The sequence below is a fragment of the Oryctolagus cuniculus genome, chromosome X, assembly GCF_964237555.1.
Source record: "Oryctolagus cuniculus chromosome X, mOryCun1.1, whole genome shotgun sequence".
Lineage (NCBI taxonomy): Eukaryota > Metazoa > Chordata > Mammalia > Lagomorpha > Leporidae > Oryctolagus > Oryctolagus cuniculus.
The window spans coordinates 18,392,660-18,415,523 of NC_091453.1; the positions used below are offsets into that span (position 1 = coordinate 18,392,660).

The following is a 22,864-nucleotide window of genomic DNA, read 5'->3' on the forward strand; positions in this document are numbered from 1 at the left end:
TTTTTCTTCTATTGTGGGTCTATAGTGCAATTTAGACACTGGTAGAGTTAATGCGATTAGCAAGTTTACCTAAATATTATGATATCTAAATTGAGTGTCTGTGTAATGAACTCATCATGAACTGGCAAGCACCTTGGATATGGGATTAAAATCTATTTTCTTTAAATTATTGAAGATGAGAGAAGGAATGAATTATATGAATATTAAGAAGACCATACATAAAGCAGAGCTTCTTGAGTATCAAGACACCTTCAGTGATGAAGGTCATGGAATGAGTAAGATCTGGCTTGAGAGATTTTCATTAAAGCCACAGAACATTCCTATTTGAACAGTTTTGAAGTTGTAAAAGCAAAACAAAACAAAAACAGGATACACCACTGAGATTGCAAAGATAAACCTATCAGCTATGTCTCAGCAGGAAAAAATGTTGAGATCTGTAAGAATATTGAAGAGCAGTGAAATCCAATTCAGAAGGTGTTAGTTTGGATATGAATTCTGGCTCTCAACAGCTGCACAAGCATATATAATCACTTAATTTCACTGGTATTATAATTATATAGAAGGTTGACTTATTTGATGCAACTCTAACATACGTGTACTTAACCATCCAGTCAAAAAAGCCTGCTTGAATACCTACTACATATTAGCTATTGAATAAAATCTAGACATATATTGCAGCAGCCTAGAAGGGTAGGAAAAGGGTAAACAGACATTTTAATGCAACTAAGTCATGGATCAACCAGTAATTACCAAATAGGTTCTGATTATGAAGTCCACAACAGAAAACTAGTATCAGAAACACACTTAGCAAGAGGGGGACCTCATGCTAAAACATTTGAGAAATGACTTTATTGTTGACAGGCCACGGAGATTTGCCTGATTTATGTTAGAAAAGGGAAGTTTGAAGGGAGAGTAAATAATAGATTGCAAGAGTAAATAATAGACTGTCTAAATGTGCAGCAACGAGAAATGTTCTTTTTCTACTAAAAAAAATAAATTAAGACGGAAACTGGAATTTGGATTAGGCAATTGAAAGATTTCTGAGTATAATTGTAACAGTGAAACTCTACATACTTGTCATTATTTAAGGAGAGTGTAGGCAGTTATCTTTCCCAAGATTGCTTCCAAGAGAAAGCAAGTCTTTCCAAAGATAGTGGGGAAGAAAGATCAACCTAATACTTTTCAGACAACAATCTTAAAATCTACAATGTAAGTTTAACACTACTACAACTTCCTTTTGGAATCATCTTTATTTGAGGGTAAAGCTATATTCAATTTTAAAACTTGTCAGCAGAGTTTTGGAAAATATTAGGAATACATATTAAAGCCCTCTGTGTGAGCTGTGGGGCACTTATTTTCATGAGTTTTTCTGATAGTTTTTATTTCCTTTCAGTCATATGGCATTCAACATTCCGAAATATTGTAGAGTGATTTCAAGCGAAGGTTCTTGGAGGAAGTTAAATAACTTGAGAAGGTTAAGGTAATTTTACTTAACATTTTTTTCTGTCACAATGCAGGACATGTGTAATTGAAAAACCTCTAATGATCGGAATACTTTATTTGGCCATTTGTGTTCATCTGCTCCTCCTCCTCCTCCTCCTATGTGTGTGTGCACACACACACATACACACACAGAAACTTCCAGGAATGCTTCCAATAAGCATTAGAAATGATGGATTACAGCATCTCTTCCTTTGCCAGTTCAGATCCCAGAGCATAGCTCAAAACGGAGATGGTAACCAAGAAGTAAAACTGCCACAGGGTTAAGAGAGGGAGAAGAAAGAGAATCTCATCATCACAATATAGATCATTGATATCTAAGGAGACTATCACTGTCTTGGATGTTAACAATGCTACTATTATGCATTGCCTGTTAACCAGGGAGCATTGTCTGAAGAAGGTGTCCAGGGCCAGAGACCCCACTGCCCACATATAAAGATTTCCCTCTCATCAATGGGATTGATACTGGGGCCTCCCCCGCCCCAGTTTATTGTTGTCACTTCCCTTTTAATATTTCAAGCACCTATACCTCTTATGGCTTTAAGTTTTTGAAATTAGTTATTCAAGTGAGACACACACACACACACAGAGGGAGAGAGGGAGAGAGGGAGAAAGAATGAGAAATGAACACATTCATCCTGATTAACTCCCCTAAATGCCTACAATGGCATAGCTGGGCTGAGGCCAAAGTCAGGAACTCAATATAGATGTCCTATGCTGGTGGTAGGGACCCAACTACTTGAGCCATCACCTGCTGCCTCCCAGTGTGTACATCAGAAGGCTGGGATCAATATCAGAGCCAGGATTCACACCCAGGTACATCAATACGAGATACAAGTATCTCAACTTGCATCTTAATTGCTAGCATGACCACCTTCCTATGATTTTTAAGTTAATTTGTGCCAAAAGTTGGAGTATCTGAATTTTCTCAAGTTGCTGAAATATCTTGAGAATGTACTTAATTTGATTTCTTATAACTAAGAAGCTTCCTATTTTTGAGGGTACTGTTGGGGAGGTCAACTTGGGAAGGTGAAGTTATCAAGTTCCCATGATTTTGCCCTTGTCCCCTTATCTCTGTGCTCCCATGTCTCTGTGCTCCCATGTCTTTGTGCCTCTATGGTAACCGGTGTCATGGTAACCAACAGGCCCACCTGCTTGGCTAGCTGGCCACAGCCTTAATATGCAACAGTTTGGCTACAGGCCACTATTGTTTGTAATGCCATGTAAGCAACTGGGTGGCATAGCTAGGCTCAGCTAGCTGCTTGTGGGGAGATGTGGATGTGTGTATGCGGCTATTGGTGGATACAACTGTATGTGGCTACATGTGGATGTCGACAGATGTCTCTGTGTATGTGTCCAGTGGCTGCCATGGACACAAAGGAAGATATCTCCTCTGGCCCCACCACCGCTGGGGCAATTGGCTGTTCTGCGTGCATTTCTCACAACTGTGAGTAAAGGGGTATATAAACCCACAAATGGCTCCAAGTTGTTCTGACATGTCCCAATCTGGATCTTCATGTCCTGGGCCCTAAGGTCTGGGCATACAGGTATAAAATTTTTCTCCTAGTGTATTAGACTTTGAGGAAGTTTCCAGGTTTAGAGGTATTAAATATAAATCAGTGATACTATGGCCATATCCTCAATGTTGGCAGGAGAGAAGTCATCTGTTAATGAGGCAGAGGAAGATTTGGCTCCACTCACACTGACTTGCCTTACTTGAAAAGTTCAAATGAAGCAAAATCAATAGAAATGTGACAAGATTTGGGGGACATCTCTCCCTATGTGAGAGGAATCTGACCACAAGAGAGGAGTAAGAATGTAAGGAGGAAGAACTGGCAACTTCCTTTCTTTCTACTCTCATTACCATTGCAGGTCAATGAGGGCTGTTTTCACACTCAATTGTTTTCTTACATTTTAAACCAAACAAATTGCAGTATGTCAAGATTGTAGTTATGCTCCAAATAACCTCTTGCTTTTATCAAACTGCCTAGATATTTAAAATATTTTTGAACTAAGTGCAACTAATAATTGCATAAGTAACTCATGTTTGAGGATACTTCAAAAAGTTCATGGAAACAGGACATTAAAAGCTAATGCACATTTCCATGAACTTTTTGAAGTCCCCTTGTATTTAATACATTATTTTATGTATTTTGTATTTGAGAGGGACAGGGACAGAAAGAGACAGGCCAATTGAGCTCCCACCCATTGATTCATTCTGTAAACGTCCACAACATAGAGGGCTGGCTGAGACTGAAGTCAGGAGCCATGACCTCAATCCCACATCGGTGGCAAGAACAGGAACTCAAGTTCTTGAGCCATCATGGCTGCCTGCCAGGGTGTGCATTAGTAGGAAGGTGGCATCAGGAGCTTGAACGAGGACTTGAACCCAGGCACTCTAATATGGAATGTAGATGTCTTAGTGGGAATCTTAACCAGCACTTTAACCATTAAGCCATGTGCCCACCCATGATATTTATTTTTTTTTATTTTTATTATTTTTTTTTTTGACAGGCAGAGTGGACAGTGAGAGAGAGAGACAGAGAGAAAGGTCTTCCTTTGCCGTTGGTTCACCCTCCAATGGCCGCCGCGGCCGGCGCGCTGCGGCCGGCGCACCGCGCTGATCCGATGGCAGGAGCCAGGAGCCAGGTGCTTTTCCTGGTCTCCCATGGGGTGCAGGGCCCAAGCACCTGGGCCATCCTCCACTGCACTCCCTGGCCACAGCAGAGGGCTGGCCTGGAAGAGGGGCAACCGGGACAGAATCCGGCGCCCCAACCGGGACTAGAACCCGGTGTGCCGGCGCCGCTAGGCGGAGGATTAGCCTAGTGAGCCGCGGCGCCGGCCTTTTTTTTTTTTTTTTTATTTTTTTTTATTTTTATTATTATTATTTTTTTTTGACAGGCAGAGTGGACAGTGAGAGAGAGAGACAGAGAGAAAGGTCACCCATGATATTTAATTTAAATGTAGCCTTCAAATATTCAGGTGAAGAAAAATAAATCACCGCTTGAGATATGGTGTTCTGATTAATAACATAAGCTTTGGAAACATCAAGACTTATCTTTGAATATTCATTCTGCTACTGCCTAGCTTTGTAACCTTGGATCAATTATTTAACCTTCCGACACTTGGCCTTGTCATCTGGAAAACAGACTAGGGTTTAAGTCTAAGTCGTTTAATTGGAAGTCAACCCAGAAAGCCATGGTAGAGGAGGAAGGAAACGAACGAAAATGGTATGGAAGCCTTTACAAATCATACTAACCATCAGCTCACTGGAGACATTTGGTATGCAACATGCCTCAAGAGTATCCTACCCAAGGGGTAAAGAAGATACAATATTTACTCAACAACTTCTGTCCATTGGTGTCTAAGAGCTGTCTTAGGGATGCTTTCTAATGCTTCTGCAAGGTGGTGAGCTTCTCCTGTGGCATGACCAAGAACCTGGCACAGCTACAGGTACTTTTAGCCAGAAGCCTCAGGGTTTGCATGAAAGGTGAGTATTCAAGGGGATATGGGTAAGGTCAAATCTGACCCACTAACACTGTTTCTATAAATAGTTATTGACTCAGAGCTGCACCCCTTAATTTACATAATATCTATGGCATGATTGCTTTTAGTATACCGAGTTGGCCACATGACCCAAAAAGCTGAGCATTTATTCTCTGGCCCTTTATATCAAGAATGTGTTGATCCCATATCTAGTTGGTATTGCAACTGAGATTAGAATTTAGGCTTCTTGACCTCTAGTGCTCTGCTTCCCTAATTATACTTGAGACCTGCTCCCTCCAATATTAATTATAGAAAGAGATGGATATAGCAGTGTTTAATCAGCTAAAGAAAAAAACTTAACTGGCACATCTACAAGTCCATATACAATGATCATTCATTTCCTAGTTATTACCCTGAGCTATTTGAATAAACAATTCTGATTTGGAATCTTCACATTAAGCGTGTCCTATATGCAATTTTATTGAAAATACTAAATCAAGTTTTTTAGGAGATAAATGTTCTCAGGCCCAGCAGCTTGTGGATAAGAAAGGATTCATTACTGACATTTACAACCAGATTTTCTGGCTTTTTGCCTCTATCTGCTGTGCAGGCCTTCACAGCCTGGTGCAAGGTTCTGTCGTCTTAAACATTTCTGAATGTCTCTAAAGGAACTTCATATAAGCATGACTATCTTCTCCACAGGTCTCTGCTCGGAACACTGAACCCCTCTGTTGGATAAATGCTGCCTGATGTAATGTGTTGTCTACCTCCTTGAACTTCTAAGCCACTAAGTACTCAGTGGGGAGAAAAAGTAGGGGGTGGAGGTCCATAAACTACCATGGAGGTCTTTTGGTATCCACAGAATTGGATGTCACTGGAATCCCACTCCATGCTGCACACAGCAGCAAGGATGAACCTTTCCCCCACTCACCATAGGCCTGTGACACTAGTTCAAGTGCAGTACCAGAGTCCATAGCATCAGCATCACCTGGGAACATTTTAGAGATCTAATTCTCAACTAGACCTATTCAGTAAGAAATGCTAATATTGAAGCACATCTGTGCTTTAGTATGAAGTGTGTGGTTCTAATGTGTGCGAGTTTGAGAGCCAATGACACTGACCACTGGATGTAGACCAACATTTTTTCTATCTGCCTTTCCCTCTGTTCCCCAAGATACTGATCTGTGTATCAAGAAGACTACAATAAAGCTTTTCATCCAAATACACATGCCCCTTTTCAATGTGACACTGCAACTCATCCCTTCCAGAAATGAGGTATTTTCACTCCTCTCAAAAATGGGCTGAGCTTTCAACTTGCCTTGACATGTAGACTATCGTGAAAATAATGTTGTACAAACTTCAAAATCTAAGCATCAAGGAGTCTTGTAGCTTCTGTTCTCCCTTTCTTGGAACACCACTCTGCACACCATATTGTAAGGACCAGTTCAGCTCACTGGAGGCTGGGAGGCATTGTGAAGAACCATGGTTCTCCAGCTAACAACCAGCTGCCAGATATATGAATGAGCCAATTTTACACCATATAACTTCTGTCGAGTTGCCTGATAATTCCATTCACATCAATAACACCAACCAAAACCATCACAATTATTATCCAGTTAATCCTAAGAAAAACTGCAGACCCACAGAATCATGACCCAATAAACAACACGTTTTAAGTCATTAAATTTTGGGCCACTTTCATGTAACACTGGATAGCTGTTACATCTCAGTACCCAAGCAACAACAACTGGGAAAGTATTTTATTTTCCATCTTGCCATTTGTTCTGCAAATTGAAACAATTTATACACCTCGGGCAGAACCACTCCACTTAAACAAGCAGCCAGAGGGAGCTTGGCTTAGTGTTAAATGAAAGCTGTTTGGGTCTCAGTTACCACAAAGGTAAAACGAATATTCATTCAGATGATCATTTCAACAATTACTCCAAGTTCAGAGTTCCGCTCCAAGGAAACTCCGACAGAGTAAGCTGCTTTCTTCTACTTCTTAGGTAGAGGAAACAATCCTAACACCTTTTGCCACATACATCCAAGATGGAATTAAATTACGTTAACTACTGGCTAGCCGCCTCCGTATCTGGAATTGCCATTGGGTTCTTGGACAGAAATATAGTGCAAGGTACAGCAAGGAAACAAAATAACACAAGCTTTAGAGGCTGGCATACTGGAATTGGAATCCTGCCTCTCCCTCCCTCTAGCTGTGTGGTCTTGGTATTTCCCCCTCGAAACCTTGGCTTTCCTACCTTTAAAAATTGTGGATAACCATATATACTTTGAGGATAAAAATATAAATATGACAAATATGATATTAGCACACAACAGAACCAGGGCCATAGAAAAACATTATGATGAACTATAAACTAATTATACTGTAATATTGCAAATGAAATACTCAGAACCATATGACAAATTCTTTTTTTAATATTATATGTATTTCAGATTAATGTCCTGTGAGTCAGAAATTCAGGAGTATAAACAGTTCTGAATTCTGATGTTTAAACCACCACATTAAAGGAAAAAAAAATGTCTTATTTGAATAAAAGCAGCTCTGGCTCTGACTGACTCCCTGTTGATTCGTTTCATTCAACATTTGTGTGTTTAACATTTTGACTTTATGCCCAGCTGTGTGTCAATTTGCTAAAAGAAATGAAAAGTCGCTGCTTTTTAGAAAATTCCTCTCCCTTCACCCCACCCCCACCCCACTTCTGCTGTTCAGTTCTTCTGTAGCTCTGATTCCAACTCCAAGCTGGGAGCTGAGGACACTCCCAGACTCCCTGCTGGCAGCAATATGAAGGGCTTAGGGGCAAGGCAAGAAGCAGGAGAGGGGATGTGCCGGGGTGCAGGGTAAAGGGAGCTAAGGCAGAGCTATGGAAGATCTCTCTCTCACTGTCTGCATCACTCTTTGCTTTACCTTTGCTCCAGCCTCACAGACATTATTATTCCATCTTGACATTATTCCATCTTGCTCCTCCTTCAGCATCTCTACCCTGACTGTTCTCTCCTTTCCTGGGTTATCAAGCCCCGCCCCCAATACCTACAGCTCGCTTCCTCCCTTACCTCAGCTTTCTGATCTTAGATGTTCTCCTCGTGGACTAGTTTCCCTGAGCACGCTGTGAGCACTGATGTCCTCACTCCCACTCCCTCGCCCTCTTACCCTGCTTTCTAGTTCTCTATGATTGTGTTTCTTAAACGTTGACGTGTATAGACGGTGATCCAGTGGGTGTGGGGTAGGCCTGACATTCTGCATTGCTACTAAAGGTCCGCTTGGCATCTGGAGATTATAGTCTACAGCACCTGTAACTATTGAGACACTGTATATTTTCTTCTCTATCAGCTCTCACCTTTCTCTTTGAATTAGAATAGATGGTTGATGAAAGGAGAGACTCTCATTCTATGCTGTATGCTCAAGCTAATGCCTAATGCATAGGACTTATAAATATTTATTAAGTGGATGAATTATATATGTTGCTTCAAATGAAAACAGGAACAGTGAATGTATTTTCCATTGAAGAGCATTACTGTTACATTTAGGTATGTTATATGTTAAATAGATTTTGTGCCCTGACTTTGGAGCCTCCCTACCATGTGTAAATTAGCTCAAATGGGGTGTATAAATCCTTAAATTCAGAGTTTAACAAACTTATTAAAATCATTTTAATACAAAAACGTCACAGAGTTAGTCTGAAGCTGAACATACCAGAGACAGCTAGAGAACAAGCACTAATAAGTGATTATATAGGGACAAACCATGCCTATGTGCTGAGAACCAAAAATTGCAGCTCATAAAAAGAAATAAACCTGACACAATTAGTTGAATATAAACCCTGATAGAGCATTTTAGTGTCCCAGGTTGACCAAAAAAACACAACGCTTGCACATCTTGTTCAAGTCTCCAATGCCATTAAATCTAACTCTGATGACTGCTCAGAACCCCCAGGTGGCACGTGAGATGCTATCCCAAGATACTATGGTCTTTTTAACCCAATCATTATTTAGGCCTTTTACTAAACTAAGGCTGTCTTACTCTGGCTGTGATTCTTCCAATATGGGTATATTTCCACTTGATATAAAGATCAACTTTACCTAAAAAACTAGTGACCAACCTTTAATACTTCCATCTTTGAAAAACAGAGCAAAAAAAAAAAAAAAAAGACCACAAAGACGTTTTTAATTCTGCCTAATTATAGAATTGGTACAGCAAAGCCTTTTTCTGGCTTGCTTCCTTGAGAGTGAAGCCAGCATTAATGTTGCCGTGAGATTTTATGCATTTCTTCCTTTAACAACTAAATAGGATGTAAAATAAAATGGACTAAAATATGCAGAAAATCAAACATTACAAACGTAGCTTTTAACTTTTAGCTTGCAGTAATCACAGTCTTTTCTTGAACAAAAATGGAATGTTCTTAAAGTTGTCTTCAAATGGGATAGACAGAGGTGTTAAGGGCAGTATGCAGATTTCTGTGAACATTGCAGACTTATTCGAGGACTACTGATGCAGGACTCACTGAGATAGACTCTTCATGTATTCAGTGTCGGGATTCTCTGGCATGCATCCTGATCCTCCCTTCAGGGACGTCACGCCCTTTCCTGGCTGCAGGGAGTATTGGTTGTTGATGGTGTTCCTCGCTAGGAATTGCTCCCTGCCCCAGACAACTCTTCCAAGCTCTCCCTTTGCTTCCAGGGCAGAGGAAGGCTGGATCAGGGATACAAAGAGTTCTCCCTGCAATCCCACACAGCTCCAGGTCTCCTGTAGGACTGGCTGAGGTCTCTCATTCTCCTTGCCATCCAAAGAACACAGCCCTCGCCAAAATGTCTTTGTCAGGCACACTTCGAATCAAAGTCAATTTCCAAGGAACACAATCAAACATTCCGCACAGTAATTAACATGAAGGCTTGTCCCCATCTTCAAAGTCAGAACAAACTTTTCCTTTCCCTCAAACGTCACTTCATAATTGGGATTTTAAGCAGATACCTAAAGCCAAAGAGAACAGGCAGCAGGGTACTTACAGGCTCCGATAGTAGCTGGTCCAGGAGGGAGGTCAGGCCGCTTTGCCCTGAGCTCTTGCAGTAGATAGTTGACGACCTTCCACTCGGAGCTCAGGTCTTCTAACTTCCTCTGCAATAGAAAGCACACCGGTTGCTCTTTTTGACTAACACCTTGAAGATAACTTAATTCATGAAGCTATTAACTCATTCTGTAAATGTATTATTGGATTTCTATTATATTTTACATCTAAATTAATTTTTCTGGCTAGAATTCCTTTCAAATGAACTATAATTATTTTAGCCAGCCACCCTACAAATATTTATTGATTGTTTGCTGCCCGCAAACTCTTCCTCCAGGCACAATTTCATTCAAATAGAGCAGAGTGCAAACATTACTGAAAAGAAAGCAAACAACAGTCCCTTCTCAGTAATTGTCTTGATATTTAAATAGCGTCTATTGTGGCTGTATACTGGAATCCTCCAGAAAGCTTTTTTTAAAAAAAAAAAAAAAACAAAGCCCTGGATCACCCCAGATCAATTGTTTCAGAACATCTTGGAGGGGGGGAGCAGGTCTTGGCGGACATGAAGATATACACCCCTCAGAGGCCTCTTCAAGGAGAGAGTCTTGTCTCAGATGAAAGAAATTTAGTAGACATCCCGCAGCTGCAGAGTTGCCTCGTCCCAGAGCACGGCCTTCCAGGGTAGCCCTAGTTCAGTAACTGGTCAAGGTGAGGATATAGAGGCCTGGCCAATTTGGCTCAACATAGGGTACGTCTGAAATGCCATTTCAACTCTGAGCTCCTTGTGGTGTCAGCAAAGCCCATGTATGCCCAGTGGTGTGCTGGCTGGTACGTGTTTAACAACTAGCTCTCTGCGGGGTGAGGGCGGGTGGGTGGAGCCTAATTTTAATGATTGCTAATTTAAACGACTAAGATTATGTCAAGTAGCTTACAACATGCCTGAGAATTCACCAATAGGCCCTGCTGAGCTTACACAGGCTGGCTGCAACACTCCACTGGGCAGCCATATGATTTTGTTCCAGCCCATGTGAGCAGAGGAGGTGTTGGTCGGTTGTGTGCTGATGCTGTAAAAAATGAGTGAGGTTTTTAAAAATCTTTGTTTCCCTTTCCATGGATTGAAAACAGAGGACTCCAGGGTCCTAGGGCAAACGCTAATAGATTGGGGAGGAAAATTAAGTCCTAATGCTCCTACAGCAGTGCTCGCAATGTTTTAGGCTCAAGAGAATCACCTGGAGACCTTATTAAACCACTGACTGCCTGGTCGTAGCCCTGGAGCTGAGTTTAATAGGTCTCAGGTGCTGTCCAGGAATTTGGCTGTTCAAGTTTTTTTTCAGGTGATGCTGATGCTGATTGTCCATGACCAAAGGCAAAGGCATGCATCGTAACTAATGAGTACCTAACCATCTATAATCAGCCATATATGTACGATCCCTGGAAAACAAAACAAGAACGTAGGCCTTCAGATCATGTTCAACAGGACTTGATTTCCTTGAGAAACTCTAGTTGAAAACAGCTGTCAAGGGGATGGTAGAGCCACCAAAGGGACAGAACCTAGGTTTCTGTAAAAACATATGCTTGGATTAATGTTACATTAACAAGAGCCTTGTGTTGTAGTAATTATAATGCATGGGTTGTGACCCTGAGCATCTAATATATTAATACATGCCTTAGAAACAAAACCACATACACGAAAGCTCCTTGGCTAGGCATACATGTACTTCCTAAGGAACAGAAAATACTTCTACTATATTAAGGCACTGGAGTTTTTAGTTTGTTAGAAGCAACAATACATTACTAGCATAAGGATAGTTCAAAAAATTCATGGAGACTTGGTATTAAAGGATAAGTTTAGTTTGGTGCAAAAATTTAAATCATATGTAGCAGGAATATTTAAAAAGGTCATGGAAATATGTATTATGAAAAAATACATGTATTTCAATTTTTTGAATCAAATACATTTATCTTACAAATCTATTTCCATGGGATTTCTTAGTTACCCTCATACGGTAGCACTACACTTAAAAACTTCAGGGCTGGAGCTGCGGCATAGTAGGTTAAGCCACTGCCTGCGGTGCTGGCATTCATATGGGACCCATATGGGTCCTGGTTGCTCCAATTTCGATCCAGCTCTCTGCTAACATGCCTGGGAAAGCAGTGGAGGATGGCCCAAGTGCTTGGGCCCTTGCACCCACATGAGAGACCTTGAACAAACTCCTGGCTCCTGGTCGGCTCAGCTCCTGCCATCATGGCCATTTGGGGAGTAAACCAGTGGATGGAAGACCTTTCTCTCTGTAACTCTGCTTTTCAAATAAATAAATACATCTTTTTTAAAAATCTTTTTTTAAATCTTTAAAAAAAGATGTATTTATTTATTTGAAAGTCAGAGTTACACAGAGAGGAGAGGCCGAGAGAGAGAGAGAGAGAGAGAGAGGTCTTCTATCCACTGGTTCACTCCCCACTTGGCCACAATGGCCAGAGCTGTGCCAATTTGAAGCCAGGAGCTTCTTCTTCCGGGTCTCCCACATTGGTGCTGGGGCCCAAGGCCTAGGGCCATCTTCTATTGCTTTCCCAGGCCATAGCAAAGAGCCTGATCGGAAGAGGAGCAGCTGGGACTAGAACCGGCGACCATATGGGATGCCGGCGCTTCAGGCCAGGGCTTTAACCTGCTGCGCCACAGCACCAGCCCCTCAAATAAATAAATCTTAAAACAAAACTTTGCCTGTTTCTATTAAGGGTTTATAGCAGCATTTCTATACAGCTATAAATTCTCATGCTTATTTTTTGAGGACACAAATAATTTTACTAATGTTGGATTTGGTAAAAAAGGATACATTAAAAGAAATCGCATTTCCAGTCTGAAGAATGAGAGTTGGAAGAGCCAGAAACCACAAACTCTTTAACGAGCTATTGAATAAACAGAAATGGTAATGAATACAACCCAACAACTGCAATGTTTTAGACACATGTTGTAGCTTAATGCTAATCATTAATTTAATGCTGATCATTTCAACAAAAACACTCATTCATTTATTTATTCATTCAAGGAAAAAATGCTCAGCTGTTACTCCAGTCTGTGTGCCAGTTACTAAGCTTACAAAAATATGAAGATAATAACCTCTAAGCATTCATAGCCTGGTGGTGAAAACAGATATGTAAATAAATCACAGCGGAGTTTTTTGGGAATTATAATGATTTTAATAAGACATATCCAGGAACAGCTTAATTCAGCCTGCAGAGGTTACAAGGTTACTAGAAAAAAAGACTCACATATTCATATACAAATCGGTTTTGAAAGATGAATAGGAATTGTTCAGAGGTGACTATGTGCCAGGTGGAAAACGGCATTTCAGACAGACAGAAGAGCACAAAGACAAGAGGCATCGAGACATTTCAAGTAAATGCAAAGAATTTGTTCTGGTTATCTGGACTACAGAGTTTGTAAAGAATGATACGGAACTTCTAGGCCAGAGCCAATGGCAATTTATTAAGGTCTTGTAATGTGAGATTATCGGATTCTCTTCTAAAACCTAGGAGTCGATGGAAGTGTTTCAGCAGAACAGTGATGAGATAAGATTTGTGTTTTGCAGTGTGGAGGCTTTATCAGAAGAGAACAGACACACGACTTGGAAGAATAATGTGGTAACTGGAGTGAGAAGTGGTCTGGGATTGGTCTGACCAAAGGCTTTGGCCATGTAGAGAAATGTAGGGGACCGTGTGTGGGTGTGTGTGTGTGTGTTGTCTGACACACACTGATGATACAGTGTAATGGTACTTAACGGTAGTTGCGATTTTTAATTGGGAAGTGCCATAGAGAAACTTTCTATTAGGTGGTCTTTCCAATCCACCATATCAGTGTGTGTCTTTCCAGTTGGACTGCAAGTATATACTGTTTGGAAGGTAGGCACTGAGTTTTCTATTCTTTGAACGGTATTACCTTTATACCCAATCCAGTGCTTCCTAATAATAGGTTATCAGTAAACATTTCTGAATTGAATCAAGTGAAATAAAAATGGCTATTTGGATGAAAGAAAAGAGAGACAGTTAACTGAATTTTCCTCTTTCCAATTTGACTATGATGCAAATCACATTTGATTACATTTCTTAGAGAGGACTTGAAAAAGCCCCCGTCATTTTTTTCAGGTGTGTAATCATTTTATTAAGCCTTTATAATTCATGAGTCAGAGTGTTTTTGAAGAATGAATGTCCTAGACCAGTGTCTTAGATTCAGTTCCCCACCGGGACTAGGTGGCAACTAAGTGAAGACCAGACGTCTAAGGCAGAGAGCTACAACTTCAGTTGTAATAGGTAAAACAACAACAAACCAAAAAACAAAAAACCTAAGTGAAAAACTCTACTGATCATATTCTCACATCAGTACATGCCAGAGAAGTTGTACTCAGGTTCCTAAGGCCACAAGAAAGTGAAAGAAAATCTGTTAGTGCACTGTATGTAATCAAGACAAGCATGGATATGTATGCTACAGAGATGGATAACTGAATATTAGGGATGAACTCTAAGGAAACCAATGAACTAAAGTATACAAAGCAATATGGATGGATATTTAAAACACAGTTGTGAATTTTTAAAAAGCCAAGAAACATAAGGTTTATATAATGATGTAGTTTTCATAAATTTAAAATGTACTTACAATTAATATATAGTATTATTTTACAAGGATAAAGCAGGAAAGAAATGGGAGATATCATTGTCACATTATAGGAACTTTGAGAAGTGGTGGCTAAAACAATCATTAGAAATCAAAATAGATAAATTTATAGTTAAGTGACCAGTATAAAACAGAGGTAATAAATACTAAAAATCCATCACTTCTTATTTTAACTTTTGTCTATGCTTTTGAGGTTATTTATGTCTGTTGTACATTTGTGCATATATTGTGTCATGCTAGAGCTTTTAAATATGCCCAGAATGCATATTTTAAACATTTATCAAACTATCCATGGATATAATTATTTATGAAAAATGTCATATTTGAATCCAAAAGCAAACAAAAAATGCCTCTGATCAGTGAGAAAAACTTCCAGAGAAGGTTATGACAGTGGAAAACTGTTTCCAGTCCTGATATCAGAGCCTAAGCACTAAGAATTAGATATCATAGAAGGCTACTGAATAATATGTTCGCTTTCTTGGTTCTTTTACAAGGTGTCAATGACTTCACAAGGACAAAATATGAAGAGCATATAGAAGTAACCATGTTTACAACAGAAAGTAGCAATAGATAAAAGGGAGAAGACAGAAATATAAAAGTTTGCAACTAAAAATATAGTAGCATTGGTTGTTTTGTGAAGAGATGACCATTCAACTTATGATAAGTTCTTATCATACATTGTTTAACTTCTAGGAAATTTTCTATATGGGGATGTGTGTAAGGGGAGGGAGGGAGAGAGAGAGAGAGAGAGAGAGAGAAAGAGAGAGAGAGAGAAATTGATTGGGATTAGGGACTCATTCAAATACTTCTGAGGGTTTGTCCACCCTTCTACCTAATAAGCATATGACCCCAAGGTGAGTGGGCAAATAGGGAGGAAAATTTGCTGTTTCTAGTTGGTTTAGGTTCAGTTTTCTTCTCATGATACAAGCATCTCATTTAATTGAGTTTGATTTTACTATTTAAAGGCAATATATCTATATCTATATCTATATCTATATCTATATCTATATCTATATCTATATCTTACAGCCTGACTTCTGAAAGTACCCAATTCATCTAATCTCAACCGGAGAGAGGGCTTTACGCTGAACTTCAACCATGTTTGAAATACATCACTGTATAACTAAACAGCAATAAGGGATGTCATAATGATACCACTGAAAAATTAAGAAAAATTTAAATTACATTGTGCTTTATAAGCAGAAATCTTGGATTTCAGTTGTAATTCATTACTACTAGTTGTGTGATCCTTGGCAAATCACATAGGTAACTCAAATTTTTCATCCTTGAAGTGTGGATCTAATACTACCACCTAACTCATAGCTTAGTTGGAGAAACTAAATGAGATGTTTTATGTAAACAGAATGCTATGAACTGTAAAGCACTATAAAATTGTTGGTTAGATATTATGCACTGCTTAATGAAGCAGAACAGAAGATAGTCAATAAAAGTTTTCATTAAAACAGTTACAATAAAAATAAGCGCTTAAAGGAGTAGGTTTTGGTTATTTGGAAGATAGCATGTTTGTATATCCAATTTCCTTTTTATTAATATATAAACTCTGAAGAGTCTATCCACTTAAATGTTTTCTTGCCTACTGGTATTTCCAGATGATACATGAGGGGTTACTATAATTTCAAATATAGAGGTGGATTTGTAAAATTAAGTAGTAACCTTAATATACCACAAATATCTGCAAATATTGCAAAGAGTCAAAAGTACAATAACCTAAGAACTATATATTACTCAATCTTTCATAATTATTAGCAGATGATATCACTTATGAAATGCTTGCAATTTTTGATTTGGTTCATCACGAAAGCACTTATGACTTTTTCAAGAATCTGGTGTACTTTAGAGTTGAAAGAGGTTATCTATACCTCTTTCTCTCTCTCTCATGCAAGTTCTTTCGTTTGATTTTGCTTTTTGCTTCTCTGGCATGTACCCATATTTTCTATTCTCTCATTTTCTGTATTAGGCTGTAAAATTGTTTTGGGTATCAAAACAGCTGCAGCAACTAGTACAGTGTTCTTCCCATAATAAATTTTAACAAATGCTTAATAAAAACCAGTGAAAAGTAGTTATTTGCTATATTTTAATAACCTATAAGAAAATTTAGGGCAATCAAATATGCATCTAAATCTAATCTCTTTCAATATAATATCAGTCAGAAAATAGTTATCATATCCTATTCTCAACCAGATTTCCAGAATTTTTAAACTTTGAATCTTGAATTGCAGGTCCCATGCTCTGTTCAACAAAATGAATTTATATTTTACCCAAAGAGATAAATTTTGACAGCATTTTTAATGGCAAATTTAGGTTAATTATAGGGGATTTTAGAGCTAATTATTATTTCTTTCTTTATATACTTTACTTGGAAATAGTCATTAAATGTTAAGACAATTATATCAAGTGATACGAAATTTCTTCTTTATGAAGATCAGGAATTAACTAGAGAAAGATGTGATTTCTGAACATATCTTTCATTTTTAATTTAAAATTGAATACAGTCTTAAACTCTGAGTTTGAGATATACAAAATTTAAAGTTTTGTATCTTTTCCTTGTGTTGATGCGTGTCATTCAATTAACTTCTGATGAATAGAGTAATCCACTTGGAGCTGTATGTACATAGTCATGCTCATGAACATTGGAACTGAAACATGTATGTCTGTGTGTCTTTCTCCACAAAGGCAATTAATACAAGTGAGGACCACAAGTTCAAATCGCTGAAATCCTTGCCTAGTTTCAGCATGAGCTACTGAGTAAGCCTAAATTGAGACTTTTCACCCAAGTATTTCCTCATAAAATGTTCAGCTTATATTAGAGCATTTATAAAATGTTTTATATCTTATTTCCTTTTGATTAACAAAGTTGAACGTTAGCCAGAAATAACCTCAAGAGATGGGAATTTGGTATGCTTATAAAAATAATGTGATACAATCTGGTTAATCAAAAAAGGAGATGAAGAAAGTTGACAAACAAACAAGAAATTATTCCTAGTATAGTAACCTCCCAGTCACCAGTGGTAGAATTCATTAAAAGGAAGTCTCTTAAAGATAATTTTTAAAAGTAAAATAATAAGTCCATCTATTGGGGGAAATTGAGAATATGTACCTGAGAAAAATGATATGATCAGCTTTCCTAATATTTATGAACAATATTGAGGTTTGGGATCTAATTTCCATGATAGCACTGAGAACATGAAGAATGGCTCTGCTGGTCGCTGACTGCTACTGCGGCTGGGGTGGTCACAGTCCAACATAAAAACACTGACAGAAAATAAACTCTATGGCGACAAGGGCAGCCCACGGCCAGGTTTGGAACAAGACAGAGACAAGGCCATTCTGCCATCACAGAAATGACTAATATGAGGCACTGTTGCTCCTTTAATAGTGACATGTCTAATCCTGATTAATCGTCTCCTCTTCTGGTTAAAAATTGTTAATAACCTTGATCACCGTGTTTCTTGATAGCATCTAAATCCAGAAAGGGCTTCCACTTCCCTACTTCTTCCTTAGAATCACCTAGTCAGCTGCACCCTGTAAGTTCTTTCTAACACCCTCTTACTGAGATGCCCCACAGTCTCTCTTGAGGGCTATCTTGCTACCAGAAGCTAGATGATTCTAATTATTTGATTGCTAGTATGCTTCTAGAAGTCATGGGTTAGAGTTGCTTTAACAACATCATGTGGGGATTACACACTCCCATATTTCAAGTAACTTAAATGAAAGACAATGATCTTCAAAACTTTGGAAAATATACTCTAACAGTTTGAATGAAATTGTTCCATAAATTACTATTGTGGCAAAAACAATATGTCTAAATGAGTGTGTTATTTTATAAAATGTTGGATTGCAAATATGAAAGTGTTACTCAAGAAATTAAACATAATTAGACATTTGACAATCATATCCATATCTCTTAATGTTTATATTTGCAATTTGCTCAAAATCTATTATACACTTTATCTTCTCATTGGAAAGTGGGGCTCTCCTAATGTTCAAGCACTGTCATTAGCATTTATTCAACCTCTAGATGCTAACATGATTAGCATTTATTCAACAGAGGCAAAAGCCAATTGTAAAGCAAACTTGGGTTTTTTTAAAAACTGAAACTCTGCTATTCATGAGTTGGTAAATTATAAAATATCTCTAATATTATTATCTTCTTTCCATAAATTTTCTTCTAACATTTTTTTTTTGTAATTTGGCATGGAAACTGCTATCACTGAATAAATCAGTAAAAAAGGGATTTGTTTATTTGAGGGAACAACTTGTGTCTATTATCTCTCTATTGATTTGTGATGATATAAAAAATGCTGTACTAAGTAAGTTAGATTGCATGTGTGATAGATGACTTATAAAACCCAAATATTGTTATAATAATACTTAATTGGGCAACATTTCTCAGATATTGATGTGATTGTGTTTATATTTAATTAGACAACATTTTGACCAAAAAGACACTACTTAACCATATACCACATATAAAATTTGAGACACCAATGTGTCATACCATATATATATATATAGAGAGAGAGAGAGAGAGAGAGAGAGAGAGAGAGAGAGAGATTGCTAGGCAAAAGAATAAACCCCCAAAAGCTTTTAGAGATGTTAAGATATTGATGTTGGCAGTAGAACAAACTTGTCAGGAGAAAAAAAAAACAGCATAATCTGGTTAATTAACAACAAAACAGCTGGGAAAATGAAACATCCCTGTTTGTGATTGACTGTAATTGAAAATGACTAATGATGCTGTCATTTTGCAGCTTATATTTGAGGAAATGATGCCTGGAAGATTATAATTGCCCTCCTGACCACTTGTCTAAAGCAATTATTTTGTGTTAAAGGTTTGGATGGAACCATTTAGCCAAATACGGAAGGCTCATCTACACCTTACTTTTCTGTTACATTTGAAAATAATGCAAGAGCAGTAAGTAAATATATTTTTAGGTTTGTGTCATCAAGACTTCTTTGATAATATAAAATGTTGGTAAGCAAACTAGCCAGCTTTATCTTACCACTTCAGCAAGTGACCAAGACATTTTAAACTCCACTAATGCTCTTAGTTCTAATACACAGAAAATGTTATGAGTATATTCATTTAAAAATATATACACAATTTGAAAATTTTAACAGAGAAAGTACTTTTCCAATTTAAAAATGAGCATGAGGGGCCGGTGCTGTGGCATAGTGGGTAAAACCACTGCCTGCAGTGCTGGCATCCCATATCAGAGCACCGGTTCGAGTCCCAAGTATTCCACTTCTGATCCAGCTCCCTGCTATGGCCTGGGAAAGCAGTGGAAGATGGCCCAAGTCCTTGGGCCCCTGCATCCAGAAGAAGACTCAGAAGAAGCTCCTGGCTCCTGGCTTCATACTGGTGCAGTTCTGGCCGTTGTGGCAAACTGGAGAGTGAACCAGTGGATGGAAGACCCTCCCCTCCACCTTTCCTTCTCTCTGTGTGTTAAATCTTTCGAAAAAATAAATAAATCTTTAAAAATAAGCATGAAAATAAGCAAATGACACCCAAATGATTAAGCTAAAGAGTTTAAAAACATTTTTATAGTTTTATTAATTTATTTGCAAGGCAGATATACAGGGAGAGAGAAAGAGAGAGATCTTCCAACTGCTGATTCACTAATCAAATGGCTTCAATGACCAGGGCTGGGCCAGGCCAAAGCCAGGAGCCAGGACATTCCTCTGGGTCTCCCACATGGGTGGCAGGTTCCCAAGGACTTGGCCCATTGTCTGCTGCCTTCCCAGGCACATTAACAGGGACCTGGATTGGAAGTGGAGCAGCCTGTCGCTCCCCCTCTTCGCAGAGGAAGGACACTAAACCCTGCGCTGTTCTTTTGTCTGCTCGGCCCTTCCCGGGTTTGCTGCTGGTTCTTCCCGGGTTGGCTGCCGACCCCCCCCCCCCCCCCCGCCACTTTCCCCGCTCCGTGGAGGAGCGGCACACCGCCGGCCGGCTCTCTTCGGGGGCTGCTCAGGTGTTCCTTCAGATGTTCCTGGTGCATGTTGTCTCTCTCCTCCTTTATAGTCCTCTTCCACCAATCCCAACTCTGCTACCCACACGCCGAGTACGCTGCTCTTCTCCAATCAGGAGCAGGATCAGCTCCTGCAGCTTATCAGTCAAATTGGCGAGAGGCAGCTGCGTAGAAGTTTACTCCTCCCCAGCGCCATATTGTGGGAGAGCAGATGCATAGAATAAGTCTTAATTCCAGTAACAGTCTAGTCTGAGTTGCTCCCCACAGCAGCCCATATGGAATACTGGCACTGCAGGCAGAGGCTTAACTTTCTATGCCTATCACTGGCCTATAAAAATGTGTTTAAACTCCAATTCCTGGAGCAAGGACAGTCTATTCAACAAATGGTTTTGGGAAAACTGGATTGCCACGTGCAGAAGCATGAAGCAAGACCCCTACCTTACACCTTACACAAAAATCCACTCAACATGGATTAAAGACCTAAATCTATGACCAGACACCATCAAATTATTAGAGGACCTTGGAGGAATCCTGCAAGACATAGGCACAGGCAAAGACTTCTTGGAAAAGACTCTGGAAGCACAGGCAGTCAAAGCCAAAATTAACATTTGGGATTGCATCAAGTTAAGAAGTTTTTGTACTGCAAAAGAAACAGTCAGGAAAGTGAAGAGGCAACTGACAGAATGGGAAAAATACTTGCAAACTATGCAACTGATAAAGGATTAATAACCAGAATCTACAAAGAGATCAAGAAACTCCACAACATCAAAACAAACAACCCACTTAAGAGATGGGCCAGATACCTCAATAGACATTTCTCAAAAGAGGAAATCCAAATGGCCAACAGACACATGAAAAAATACTCAGGATCACTAACAATCAGGGAAATGCAAATCAAAACCACAATGAAGTTTCACCTCATCTCGGTCAGAATGGCTCACATACAGAAATCTACCAACAACAGATGCTGGCGAGGAGGTGGGGAAAAGGGACACTAACCCATTGTTGGTGGGAATGCAAACTGGTAAAGCCACTATGGACGTCAGTCTGGAGATGCCTCAGAAACCTGAAGATAACCCTACCATACAACCCAGCCATCCCACTCCTTGGAATTTACCCAAAGGAAATTAAATTGGCAAACAAAAAAGCTATTTGCACCTTAATGTTTCTTGTAGTTCAATTCACAATCGCTAAGACCTGGAATCAACCCAAATGCCCACCAACAGATGACTGGATAAAGAAGTTATGGGATATGTACTCTATAGAATACTATACAGCAGTAAAAACAATGAAATCTAGTCATTTGCAACAAAATGGAGGAATATGGAACACATCATGCTGAGTGAAATAAGCCAGTCCAGAGGGACAAATATCATATGTTCTCCCTGATCGGTGACAACTAACTGAGCACCAGAAAGGAAACCTGTTAAAGTGAAATGAACACTATGAGAAATGGTGACTTCATCAGCCCTTGTGCTGACTGTTGATGTACAATTTAATACTTTATCCCTTTTAGTATTTTTTTGTTGTTCTACTTAATACTATTGGTTGAACTCTGTAATTAACACACAATTATTCTTAGGTGTTTAAATTTAACTGAAAAGTGATCGCTGTTAACTCTAAGAGTGGGAATAAGAGAGGGAAGAGATGTGCAATTCGGGGCATGCTCAAGCTGACTTGCCCCAAACGATAGAGTTAGAAACATATCCAATACAATCCCATCAAGGTGGCATGTACCAATGCCATCTCACTAGTCCCAGTGATCAATTTCTGTTCACAATTGATCACACTGATAGGTCTAAGAGTCAAAGGGATCACATAAACAAGACTAGTGTCTCCTAATACTAACTGATAGAATAAAAAAGGGAGAGAACGATCCAACATGGGAAGCGAGATACACAGCAGACTCATAGAATGGCAGATGTCCTAAACAGCACTCTGGCCTCAGAATCAGCCCTTAAGGCATGCGGATCCAGCTGAAGAGCCCATGAGAGTATTTCAGGTATGGAAAGCCAAGGCACTCTGGCAAAAAAAAAAAAAAATGACCTAAATGAAAGATCTCCACAAGTGAGATCCCAGTGGAAAGAACAGGCCATCAAAGAAGGAGGTGCCTTTCTCTGAAGGGAGGAGAGAACTTCCACTTTGACTATGACCTTGTCTAAATATGATCAGAGTCAGTGAACTCAAAAGGCTTCCATAGC

The 22,864-nt window shown here is 39.2% G+C and overlaps 1 protein-coding gene across 17 annotated transcripts in view; it reads right to left on the reverse strand.

Annotated features, from left to right (window-relative positions):
* Positions 1 to 22,864, reverse strand: part of DMD (dystrophin) — a 2,248,405-nt gene that overhangs the window by 697,511 nt on the left and 1,528,030 nt on the right. For all 17 annotated transcript variants that reach the window (XM_070067426.1, XM_051827673.2, XM_051827679.2 and 14 more), the window contains one exon: positions 10,009 to 10,117. In XM_070067426.1, the coding sequence (XP_069923527.1) occupies positions 10,009 to 10,117 (109 nt within the window). The remainder of the gene's footprint in view (positions 1 to 10,008; positions 10,118 to 22,864) is intronic.